At 49.5% G+C, this 12,831-nt stretch overlaps 1 protein-coding gene across 1 annotated transcript in view; it reads right to left on the reverse strand.

The window, feature by feature from the left end:
• Pdzk1 (PDZ domain containing 1) overlaps window positions 1-11,457 on the reverse strand; it is a 20,692-nt gene extending 9,235 nt beyond the window's left edge. The window contains exons 1-2 of the mRNA XM_013018221.1: window positions 11,200-11,457; window positions 494-718 (exon numbers count right to left, since the gene is read on the reverse strand). Of these exons, the coding sequence (XP_012873675.1) occupies window positions 494-716 (223 nt within the window). The 5' untranslated portion in view covers window positions 717-718; window positions 11,200-11,457. The remainder of the gene's footprint in view (window positions 1-493; window positions 719-11,199) is intronic.
• Window positions 11,458-12,831: the final 1,374 nt, after the last annotated feature.

The raw sequence follows: 12,831 nt of genomic DNA on the forward strand, positions 1-12,831 counted from the left end.
GCTCAAGGCTAGTGCTCTACCACTTGAGCCACAGCACCACTTCCGGCTTTTTTCTTTTTGCTTATGTGGTGCTGAGGAATTGAACCCAGGGCCTCATGTATGCAAGGCAAGCGCTCTACCACTGAGCCACCTTCCCAGCCCCATCAGAGCACATTCTTAAGTAAAAGAAGCTAAGCAAGAGTAGGAGGCCTTGAGTTTAAACCCCAGTCCTGGCATGCATGCACGCACACACACACACACACACAAAAATATATATATAGAGAGAGAGAGAGAGAGAGAGAGCCTAGCAGAGTTTCTGCCCTATAACAATAGATAATGTATATTAGACCCAACACAAAATATAATCTCAGTTAACTATAGGGGACCTGACTGGCCAACATAAAGTATAATGACAAGACCTTGCTGGTGGCAGCCAAGAAAGAGTCAAGTTCCCCTGACCCCACCTCAACATCATCAGGGGAGACCTGAAAGCTGAAGGGATGCTAGAGAACACAGAGGCCCCTCACCTGCACATGCTCTTCCTTGTCAACGAAGACACCATTCACCCTGAGGACCCTGTCCCCATCCAGGAGCCCAGCCTCCTCTGCGGGACTCCCCTGCTCCACCACCCGAACCAGGTGACCATCAGTGTCCTTCTCAATTCGTAGGAAGAAGCCATAACTTTGTCCTTCTTGCTTGGACAGCTTACATTCTCGAGGGTTGAACGTGGTAGCCATTTCTGTGGGGGGAAATCAAGGAGAAATCCGTGGGAAAGAAAATGGTGCTGGGTTGGACTGGGAAGGTGGCTCAGTGGCAGAATGCTTGCCTTGCATGCATAAGGCCCTGGGTTCAATTCCTCAGCACCACATAAGCAGAAAAAGCTGGAAGTGGCGCTGTGGCTCAAGTGGTAGAGTGCTAGCCTTGAGCTGAGGGACAGCGCCCAGGCCCACAGTTCAGGCCCCATGTCCAGAAAAAAAAAAAAAAGAGGTTTTGTGTGTGTATGTGTGTGTGTGTCCTGAGCTTTCTTTTGTTCAAGGCTAATCCTCTACCACTTGAGCCACAGCTCCACTTCTGGCTCCTTTTCTTAGTTTATGGGAGATCGGATTTGGTAGTTTATGGGAGATAAGAGTCTCACGGACTTTCTCGTGCAGGCTGGCTTTGAACCGCAATCCTCAGATCTCAGCCTCCTGAGTAGCTAGGATTACAGGCATGAGCCACCAGTGCCTGGCTAGTGGAGTAATTTTTATTTATTTATTCTTTTTTTTGGTTGTCGTGGGGTCTGAACTCTGGGCCTGGACACTGTCTCTCAGCTCTTCAGCTCAAGGCTAGTGCTCTACCACTTAAGCCCCAGCACCACTTCCGGCTTTTTCTGCTTATGTGGTGTTGAGGAATAGAACCCAGGGCCTCATGTATGTGAGGCAAGCACTTTACCACTGAGCCACCTGCCCAGCCCAATTGTGGAGTAATATTTTTAATCCTCTCTCACCGATGAGGTTGCTCTTCCAGTTCCCATCCCCCACCCGGCAGTGCAGCAGCTCTGAGGGCTGGGGGCCTCTGCCCAGGGCCTGTCATAATTTCTAAATCTATTTCTGTAAGGATGACCTTCTCCTCTCAGCTTCAAGCCTGCCTATTTGGATACTGGACACAGATGCTTTGATTTCAGTTTCTCTAACCAAACTCTTCTTCATCCCTTGTCCCCAAAGAAATTAAGTCCAAGCTGGGTGATTGGTTCAAACATGCAATCCTGATATAAGCTGATATAAATGGTAAAGTTCAGGAGGATTGTGGTTCTAGGTCAGCCTGGGCGAAAAGTTTGTCTGACAGATCCCATCTCAACCAATAAAAAAGCTAGATGTGCCAGGCATTGGTGGCTCAGGCTAGCTACTCAAGAGGCTGAGATCTGAGGATCAAGGTTCAAAGCCAGCCTAGGCAGAAAAGTCCCTGTAAGACTCTTATCTCCAATTAGGTCAAGTGGTAGAGTGCTAGCCTTGAATCCAAAGAGTCTTACAGACAGCGCCCAGGCTGAGTTCAGGCCCCACAACCAATCAAAAAAAAAAAAAAAAGCTACATGTGTTTGTACACACCTGTCATTCGAGCTATATGGGAATTGTTCATAGGAGGATCACTGTCCAGACAAACACAAATAACTAAAGCAAAAAAAAAAAGCAAAGCATCTGTTTATCAAGTGCAAAATCCTGAATTCAAATGAGGACAATGACGATGACAAGGAAGACAAGGAAGGGTCAACAGGACTTAAGTCGAAACATATGATCCAAAAAAAAAGTTTAAGAAAAATCAAGCCAGGCACCGGTGGCTCACACATAATCCAAGCTACTCAGGAGGCTGAGATCCGAGGATCCTCATTCAAAGCCAGCCTAGCAGACAAATACGTGAGAGTCTCATGTCCAATTAACAAGCAAAATCCTGAGCGGAGCTGTGGCCAGAGGAGTCTGGTGAAGGACAGGACGAGAGAGACGTGAAGCAGTTCAGTGCAGAAGCCAGGGCTTGGAGGTGGCTTGAGACACGTGAGAAGCAGTAGAGAAAGATGGTTGTACAGGATTCTGGGGCTTGAACTCAGGGCCTCATGCCTCTTGATTTTTTTGCATCTACTGTTTGAGCCACACTTCCACTTTTGGCTTTTGGGCTGTTTAATTGGAGATAACAGTCTCATGGGACTTCTCTGCCTGGGTTGGTTTTGAACCACGACCCTCAAAACACAGGAGATGGGGCTGGGAAGGTGGCTCAGTGGTAGAGTGCTTGCCTAGCATGCATGAAGCCCTGGGTTCCATTCTTCAGTACTACATACACAGAAAAAGCTGGAAGTGGTGCTGTGGCTCAAGTGCTAGCTCAGGAATAGTGCCCAGGCCCTGAGTTCAAGCCCCAGGATTGAGGTAGGGCGGGGAGGGAAGCAGGAGATGTCCGGTGGTCCCAAGGCTCTTCCTTTCCCAGGAATGTCCCCTTCACCACAGCCGATGGCTAAGGGAGCCCGGCCTCAGGAGACCCAAGTGCTGCTGCAGAGCGAGGTCCTGGGATGCTCAGCATGATCTCAGAGACCACACAGCAGAAAAGTCCTTTCCTCGCGGAGAGACCAGAGAGCGACCCCATGGGGCAAGGTGGGGAAATGGCCACAGAGCATTCTGCCTCCCCATATGCCACCAGGGAGATTGCAGATTACCATCGCTGACCTTTGTGCCCAAAGAGCCAGGCGAACAAGGCAGGCAGGCGGCCTCCCACCAGCCACTCATCTGACTCTCACCCGGTCCAGCCTAGTCCCTCAGCTGCCACTCCAGAGGCAGGAATGACCATGTTGTTCAGCCGGACCTGGTGGCCCACGCCTATCATCAATCCTAGCCTATCATCAATCAAGAGGCTGAGATCAGAGGATGACAGTTCAAGGCCAGCCTGGGGAAGGAAAGGTTGTGAGGCTCTTATCTGCAATGAGCCACCAAAAAGCTGAAAGCTGTGGTTCAAGTGGCAAGAGCATCAGTCGTGAGGGGAAAAGCCAAGCGAGAAGATGAGGTCCCGAGTTCAAGACCCAATGCGTGCGCGTACACACGTACATACACACACACACAAAGGGTCTTCCGTCACCTCCTTAATTCTGAGTTGGTCCATCTGCCCCAAGCCTTCTCTGTGTGAGCAGATATACCTCATAGAAACAGAACAACTCCTTAGTAGAAATCAATCATGGGATTGGAAAGCTGAGCCAGGTGGGGTTCATTGTCTCTTACTCCTCACCATCTCCTTTAAGTTGTGTTCTCCATCTTAGTTGCCCCTCAGATCCCTGGCAGGGACAGGACTCTGGTTCTCCAGGCCCTGCCCTCCAAGCACTGCCAGTCTCCTGCCCTGAACCCTAGAACCTCTGGCCTGACGTCCCGCCGTGCCACACCCGCCTCAGTCTTCAGGTCCCGGACAATGGCAATGTTGGAAGGACTCTTCATTAACAACCACCCTGAGCTCGCTTCACTCACTGCCGAAGCCAAGGTGGCAGCAGGGCCGGCGGAGGCCCTGGCTCACGCCGTGCAGACACCTCAGCAGCCGGCGCGGACAAGACGACGGAATGGAGCAGATGAAAACCACCTTCGGGGAGGAGGCCAACCTCCCAAGCCTAAGTGCCCTAAAAGCTCATCATGCTAGCCAGCCCTGGGGGCTCATGCCTAGGGTCCTAGCTACTCAGGAGGCTGAGAGCTGAGGATGACGCTTAGAAACTGGCCTGGGAAGAAAATCCCATGAGACTCCAATTAACCAACAAAAAAGCCAGGAGCGGAGGGGTGGCTCAAGTGGTAGAGCACCAGCTTTCGTCAAAAAAAAAGCACGAGAGCACAAAGCCCTGAGCGCCAATACCAGCACATGCATGCACGCACATGTGTGCACACACACACACACAGATGAAGAATGGCAAGACCAGAGTTGGGTGCCAAGAATGGCAACGATGCCCTGGAAGGAGGCGAGGTAAGAGGCTTTTGCAATGTGCATCACCTGTGACCAAGGCCTGACTTGGCCTAGAAGCTGGGAAAATAGGATGAAGGTGACAGCGGAGGTGAAAGAGCAGATAAACTGGGCAGCCAGGTTTCTCTATGCAGAGATGACATCAGGCAGGCCAGGCCACAGCCCAGATTTCCATATTCCAACCACCCAGAACTAGCTGCCAGCAGCCGGCAGATCGGCCCCAGCCAGGGTCAGAGCCAAAAAATTATAATAATGATCATAATAAAGCTAAATCTGGTTTTGATTTCATTGTCTGCTAGCTGTGTGAAGATATGGGATCCATTCTCTGGTTTTTTTTCCCCTTTCCTTGTTCGGTGGTGGTGGTGGTGGTGGTGGTGGTGGTGTGTGTGTGTCTGTGTGTGTGTGTGCTGGTTCTTCCTGAGGCTTGAACTCAAGACCTAGGTTCTGTCTCTGAGCTTTTGTGTTTAAGGCTATCACTCTACCACTTGAGCCACAGTACCACTTCTGGATTTATTTTATTTTTTGCCAGTCCTGGGGCTTGAACTCAGGGCCTGGGTGCTGTCCCTGCTCTCTTTTGCTCAAGGATAGTGCTCATGTTTGCAATCCCAGCTCTTTCTTTGGGAGGCAGAATCAGAAGGATCATTGTGCAAGGCCAGCCTAGGCAAAAAAAAAAAAAGGGGGGGAGCGTTAACAAGACCCTATCTCAACCAATAGATGGATGGGTCTTTTATTCCAGCTACAAAGAAATTCTAAATAGGAGGATGATGGTCCAGGCCAGCCTGGGCATAAATACAAGACCATATGCCAAAAATAATGAAAGTGTAGAGAGCATGAGTCAAATGCTATAATAACTTACCCTGTCCACAGACACGAGGCCCAGACTTCGACTCCCCCCTCTCCCCGCCTCCCCTGCCCCAGGCACTCGGTACTAACAAAAACGTGAAAGCAATTCCATTTCATCCTTCTGCAGAAAGTGTTTCCTAGAGCACACGCATCGATAGTTTTCATGAAGACGGCACACTGAAGTGGCCTGAAAGCATCCTATTGGGAAACCACACAATCAAGTATATTTACTTTCAATAATATCAAAACCAGAAGGATGACCAAAACTTGTGATACCTGTACTTCTCCCTTGTCACCGTTGCCGTTTGACCAGTGACAGATTTCAAATGGGAGAAATGAGAGTGAGTTTGGCAATCCATATCTAGAATGCCAGCCTTCAAGAGGCTGAAGCCAAAAGTACCACAATCTCTAGGCCTGTCCACATAGCAAGAACTTGTCTTAAAAACAACAACAAACAGAGCCAGGCACTGGTGGCTTACACCTAGATTTCTCCCCACTCAGGAGGCTGAGATCTGAGGACCAGGGTTCAAAGCCAACCTCAGCAGACAAATTTGAGAGATTCTTTTTTTTTTTTTGGTCCGGTTGTGGGGCCTGAACTCTGGGCCTGGGCGCTGTCCCTCAGCTCTTCAGCTCAAGGCTAGCGCTCTACCACTTGAGCCACAGGGCCACTTCTGGCTTTTTTCTTTTTGCTTATGTGGTGCTGAGGAATCGAACCCAGGGCTTCATGCAAGGCAAGCACTCTATCACTGAGCCACCTTCCCAGCCCAAATTTGAGAGATTCTTATCTTCAATTAGCCAGCAAAAAGCCAGATGTAGAGATGTTGGCTTAAGTAGTAGAGTGCCCCCAAAAAAAGTAGACTGAAAAAGCTAAGAAATAGCAACCAGGCCTTGAGTACAAGTTTCAATACTGGTATTCAAAAAAATCAAATGGGGGAAATGAATGAATCAATGTCTTGAGAATTATCTAGAAATGAGTAATCAGAGGTCCTGTGAGTAATTTTTATGTCTCTTGTACGATAAAGAATAGAATCTGCTTATCACAAAGTAAGTCCATTTACCCCTCCTACCCTGGCCACCGTAAACAATACTTTGTACTATATGGCAGGACTCTAGTCTAAAGTTCACACACTAGTTGCTTAGCTAACAGTTTTAGGAGGGAGAAGGAATGGAGGTACGGAAGCTGAGGCAACTATACACCCCGCCCCATGGCGGGCTGAGAGGTACCCCCAACTGAGCACCTTCTATTTTGGGGGGCCAATACTGGGGCTTGAACTCAGGGCTTTGGCTACTTGAATTTTCCACACAAGGCTGCTGTTCTACCACTTGAGCCACAATTCCACTTCTGGATTTCTTTTTATGGTTAAGTGGAGATAAGAGACTTTCAAATTTGTCTGTCTGGGCTGGCTTTGAGCGGCCATCCTCAGATCTTAGCCTCCTGATTAGCTAGGATTACATGTGTGAGCCACCGGCCCATTCCAAATCAACATCTTTTATATGGCCTTTTGCACTGGATCGCCCCTCATTGTTTCCATATGTCCGGCTTGTTCCCCAAGTCCTCCTGCCCCACTGCCTCCTGCCTCCCACCAAACTTCCCAATCTTGTTTTCTCCATTGTCAGCCTTGAAAATATCATTCAAGAAATCAAAATCCAGACTCCAAGCCAGGTGCTGGTGGCTCATGCCTGTAATCCTAGCTATTCAGGAGGCTGAGATCTGAGGATCCCAGTTCAAAGCCAGGCCAGGCAGGAAAGTTCAGGAGACTCTTATCTCTAATTAAACAGCAAAGCTCTATCAGTGAAGGTGTGGCTCTAGAGCTCAAGGCTTGAGCAAATAAAGTTAAAGAATCAGTACCCCTTCTGCCCCCCCCCCCAAATGTCTGGACTCCTTGCTAAGCCCCTGAGGCTCAGCCAGTCCACCAGGCTCCTCCACTGCTTACACCGTAGCTCCAGGGCTGCCTTTTGCTCTGGCCATAAACTGTGCCTGGAACTTTCCACTGTGGGTTCTTACTCATGGTAGTTACTAAGTAAACATTTTCCCCCAGAGAATAAATCCAAGACCTTCCCATTTGTGAGCTACAGTTCAAACTTTTGCTCAAGGCTAGCACTCTACCACTTGAGCCACAGCGCTACTTCCAGCCTTTTCTATGAATGCGGTATTGAGGAATCGAATCCAGGGCTTCATGCATGCAAGGCAAGCATTCTACTACAGAGCAACATTCCCAGGCCTGATCACTCATCTTTTGAGTCTTAAACATCATTTATATGTTCAACAAGGGATAGTTCATTTACTTTGTGCTACTACTGGGGCTTGAACTCAGGACCTCGTGCTCTCCTTTTGGCTTTTCCATTCAAGGCTGAGGCTCTACCACTTGAGCCATAGCTGCACTACTGGCTTTCTGTTGGTTAATGGGAGATAAGACCTCATGGACTTTTCTACCCAGGCTGGCTTTGAACTGTGGATCCTCAAGTCTCAGGCAAATAAGATCTATTTGATGCTTGCAGATAGAACAGCCATCAGGGTTGAGTCCACTTTAGATGCAGTCCTGTCTCCTAGGAGCTCAAAGTCCAAGGGGAAGGGTTAAAAATGTAACTACTAAACAATGGCAGAGAACGATACTGAAACATTTAGAATGCTTTATTCTGATCCACAGTCACTGAGCTTTTACTAGGCTCTAGGAACCAACCTGCAAACTTGTGATGAGTTCTGAAATCATCTGAATAGACCATTTAACTATGGGGAAAATAAAGGACTGAAAAGTTAAGCTGGATTTACCTAGTTGTTGGCATAAATCCCTCCTGGATTCATAGGTAGGGGGTCCCAACTTCCCAGGCACTGGGAACAGGGTGTTATGGGGACACATAGAAGGGGGAGAAGAAGGCAACCCCAGGTAGAAGAAACAGGAGGTCTCAGGAAATGAGATGGCTCAGAACAACCAGAGTGCATGAGTATGGCAAAAAGAGATGAAGCTCTGGGCTGGGAAAGTGGCTCAGTGGTAGAGTGCTTGCTTTGCATACATGAGGCCCTGGGTTCGATTCCTCAGCGCTACATAAGCAGAAAAAGCTAGAAGTGGTGCTCTGGCTCAAGTGGTAGAGCTGTCAGCGCTCAGGCCCAGAGTACAGACCCCATAACCGACAAAAAACAACAACAAAAGAGATGATCTGATGATATGCACTAGTAGCTCACACCTGTGATCTTGCCTGCATAGGAGGTCGAGAGCAGAGGATCAAGGTTCAGAGCCACTCCAAGCAGAAAATTCTGGGAAACTCATCTCCAATTAACCAGTAAAAGATCAAAAGTGGAGTTGGCACTCAAGTGGTAGCGCGCCAGCCTTGAAGCAAGATTATCCAAGCACGCCATGAGTTCAAGTCTCACTTGTGGTGCAAAAACAAACAAAAACCAAAAAACCCACAAACATCTGGGTGGAACCATAGAAAGAGAAAAATAAACGATCCCCTAAACCCTGGGGGCTCCCACGGATGTATTGAATATCTCCTTCGAGGCAGGTGAGGACTGAGGGGAGCTGTGGTGTCTGCTCTTAAGGAATAGGGACATTTGACGTGAACCCTAACATTCCTCTCTGTGTAATACACAAGCCTAAATTCACAGCCTAACCTGATCTGTGTGTGTGTGTGCAAGAGTCTCATGGACTTTCCCATTGCGACTGGCTTCAAACCCAAACCCTCAGATCTTAGCCTCCTGAATAGCTAGAATGACAGGCGTGAGCTGGCCCCAGCATGAGTTTGTGTTCCCAGGTTTGAAGCTTCAGAAGCTGCTGGAGCCCAGGATGGATCTCCACCTGCCATCAAGTAAGCAGGAGAGGAGGCCGTCCCCTGGTCCAGCTCTGGCTACCACCAACAGTCCATGCACCTAGGCCCAGCCCATTGCCACGCCCTGAAACTATACCCTCACGATGCAAGCAGCCGGGCCCATCAGCTCCTTTGCTAAGAGAGGAAGATTCAACCGGACACCCTTCCCACTCCAGTGCCCATGCGCCCACCCACTGGTCTCTGTTAAACCCACCAAACAGCTTAAGAAAGTGGGGGGGGGTGAGGGTCCCTCATGGAGTCCAAGGGAAGGAGTTGCTTGGGGCAAAGCATGTCCAAATCCAGCTGTTACTCTCACCCAGTGTCCCACGCTGCAAACATGGGAATCATCTCAACTCGATCACACCTGAGACCTGACCTGACAGCGGCAGCAGATTCTTCAACCTCCTCTCCTGAGCAGTGGCATCAAAATAACCAGGGTCAGCAGGGCACAGCAGCTTAGGCCTGTAATCCAAGCAACTCAGGAGGCTGAGATCTGAGGATTGTGGTTCAAAGCCAGCCCAAGGAAGAAAAGTCCACAAGGCTCCTAGCTCTAACCACCAAAAAGCCTGAAGTGGAGCTGTGGCTTAAGTAGTAGAGTGCCGGCCTTGAGTGGAGACAGCTAAGGGACAGCATCCAGGCCCTGAGTTCAAGTCCCAGTGCCAGCATGAAGAAAAAGGAGAAAGCATCTTACATTCCTCTTTACGATTTGATTTTCCAAACAACCCTGGGGAACAGCGGCAGGCCTTCATTTAACAATGATAACCTGGAGGCTCCAGGTGGCTAAGTAACTTTAATGGCTTGGCACAAACAACTGAACCATAAATTTGGTCTGGTTGTCTTCCCACCAGATGAGAAGCAGCTGCCTAGCCAGCGGTCTAGATGTTATTATTGACAGTTTCCTATTGAATGGTACAGAGACCCTGCAGAAGAGTCGAAGATCTTAAGTCATTGATTTAGTTATAACATGCAAACCTGCAAACTCAAAGTCCCTGAATTATGGGTGCAGGAAACAATGAATATAGGTTTGTTTGTTTTTTGCCAGTCCTGGGGCTTGAAGTTAAGGCCTGGGCACTGACCCTGAGCTTCTTTTGCTCAAGGTTAGCACTCTACCACTTGAGCCACTTGTTTATATGGTCCTGAGGAATTGAACCCAGAGCTCCATGCATGCTAGGCAAGCACTCTACCACTAAGCCATCTTCCCAGCCCATGAATATAGGTGGGGTTTTTTTTGTTTTTGTCCGTCGTGGGGCTTGAACTCTGGGCTTGGGCGCTGTCCCTGCGCTCTTCAGCTCTTCCAGGTAAGCACTGTTCCGCTTGAGCCACAGCACCACTTCCAGTTTTCTGGTGGTTTATTGGAGATAAGAGACTCACGGACTTTCCTGCCCAGGCTGTCTTTGAACCGTGATCCTCAGATCTCAGCCTCCAGAGTAGCTAGGATTACAGGCATGAGCTGCTGGTGCCCAGCTTGAATAAAGGTTTTATGTGACCAGATAACTAGGGTCAGAAGCAGGCAGGGCCCTGGGACTTCTTAATACAGGACTGAGAGCTTTGACACCCCGTTGTGGAAATCTTAGTAAATGGAGAGAAACACATTCCTCTTGTATAACGAACCCGAGTCTTCACAGCGGGATCAATCCTGACATAAGTAATTACAACAGAGGATCCCTTGGCTAGAAATCCAATTACAAAGATCTGAGGCGCCGGTGGCTCACGCCGGTCACCCTAGCTACACCACAGGAAGCTGAGCTCTGAAAAATCCTGGTTCAAAGCTAGCCAGGGCAGGAAAAAGGTCTGTAAGACTCCTGTCTTCCATTAATCAGCAAGAAAAGCGAAAAGTGAAGCTCAAGTGGTAGAGCACCAGCCTTGAATGGAAAAGCTAAAGGACAAGGGATCAGGCCCCAAGTTCAAGCCCTAGGACTAGCAGCAAAGCCAAACAAACAAAAATTGTAGAGGGAAGACAATCTCTCAGTTTACCCCTCACCCCAATCTACCACCCCCCTCAAAGGGTCTGGCCTTCCCCCACGGGCTTCTCTTCGGCCCGAGGCTGCCCGATATGTACCAAGGAAGAAGGCAAAAGGAACGACAGAAAACAGGTAGGTCAGGGCTGAGCCGAGGCCTTCTTACCTGGGATAGAAGGAATTGCTCCTGTCACTGAGGAATTCTCTGTGGACAGCACAGGTCTTGGAACTCACTGGACTTTGAACAAAGATTGATTTAAAAGCTGATGTATTTAACAGGGGTGTGTGGTCTCAGTTCATGTGACCTCTGGCCTGTTTCCTGTCAGCTGTCTGAGACCTGAGCAGCTAGAAACTCTGACAAACTTCCCAGTCAACCCAACGCGCTGGCCTCCCTGCCAGCCTCCGGCCTCCCTGCCGGCCAGTGCGGTCAGCAACCTCTGCCCAGTGCCCAGACCACAAGAAGGGCGGATGGGAAGGAGGGCTGCAGAGCAGATAAACTGTAACCCCACCCAGAGGAAGGCTAGGTGGGCGGAGAGCCTCAGGAAAAAACCATCAAAGACCCTTGTTGTCCTCACCTGGGACTCCTCTCTCTCCCTGGGAGTTCAGTGCACCTGCAATCCTGGCTTACTCAGGAGGCTGAGATCTGAGGATCGTGGTTGAAAGCCAACCTGGGCAGGAAAGCCCATGAGACTCTGATCCCCACTGAACCAGCAAAAAGTTGGAAGTGGAGGTGTGGCTCAAGTGGTAGAGCACCAGCCTTGAGTGAAAAAAGCTAAAGGACAACACCTAGGCTCTGAGTTTCAGGCTCAGGACTGGCACCAAAAAAAAAAGGCCAAAAAATAAAAAGGCAACCTCTTGAGATATTTTGGTGGAAATTTTTTTTTCCTCTTTCTCACCTGAGTGTCAATTGTGTTCTCCAACTGCTAATAGCTCTTCCTCTCCCAACACTTAAGAGCCTTTCTGTGTGTTTGTGTGTGTGTGTGTCTCTGTCTATCTAGGCCGGCAGGGCCAGGGCGGGCAGGTGGGTGGAATCTGCATGCATTCTTCCCTGGGCCTCTGCGGTGGCTGAGCTTCAGCTGCCCCGGCTCCCAGCTGATCCCGCCCAGCCACACCCACCAGCTGGATCCTCCCACCATGACCACAGACCACAAGACAGTGCTGCAGGTGGGTAGGCAAGGCCACTCTAGGCTGAGGACAGACGAGGTGGCCTTGCCCTCCTTCCATCCACACTCAACGGGGGCCCTTGCAGGACCACCAGCAGTGGCATGACCCAGCCAGCGGGCAAAGGGCATCAGCAGACAAACACCTGAGCTGCTTCCTCCCACAGCTCTCCTCCTGAGCATTGCGGAAGAATGTTTTGAGTGTCAGAATCCAACATCTGAGTCCAAATCCTTTTTTGCAGTATGGGTCTGGGACTTGAACTCAGGGCCTTGAGCTCTCTCCTGGCTGTTTTCACTCTGGCTCTATCGAGTAAGGTAGAGCTCCAGCTCCAGCTTTTTGTTGGTTAAGCCTCAGCTCTACTTCCAGCTTTTTGGTGGTTGATTGGAGATGAGAGTCTCAAGGACTTTCCTGCCCAGGCTGGCTTTGAACTGTGATCCTCAGATCTCAGCCAGCCTCCTGAATAGCTAGGATTACAGGTGTAAGCCACCGGTGCCTGGTTTATGTCTGGCTTTTTGCTGGTTAATTGAAGATAACTGAAATTAATTGAAGAGTTTCAGACTTTTGCTCAGGCTGAGATGCTGAGCTCTCTCTCTCTCTCTCTCTCTCTCTCTCTCTCTCTCTCTCTCTCTCTCTCTCA

Source organism: Dipodomys ordii, unplaced genomic scaffold (assembly GCF_000151885.1).
Source record: "Dipodomys ordii isolate 6190 unplaced genomic scaffold, Dord_2.0 Scaffold39, whole genome shotgun sequence".
NCBI lineage: Eukaryota > Metazoa > Chordata > Mammalia > Rodentia > Heteromyidae > Dipodomys > Dipodomys ordii.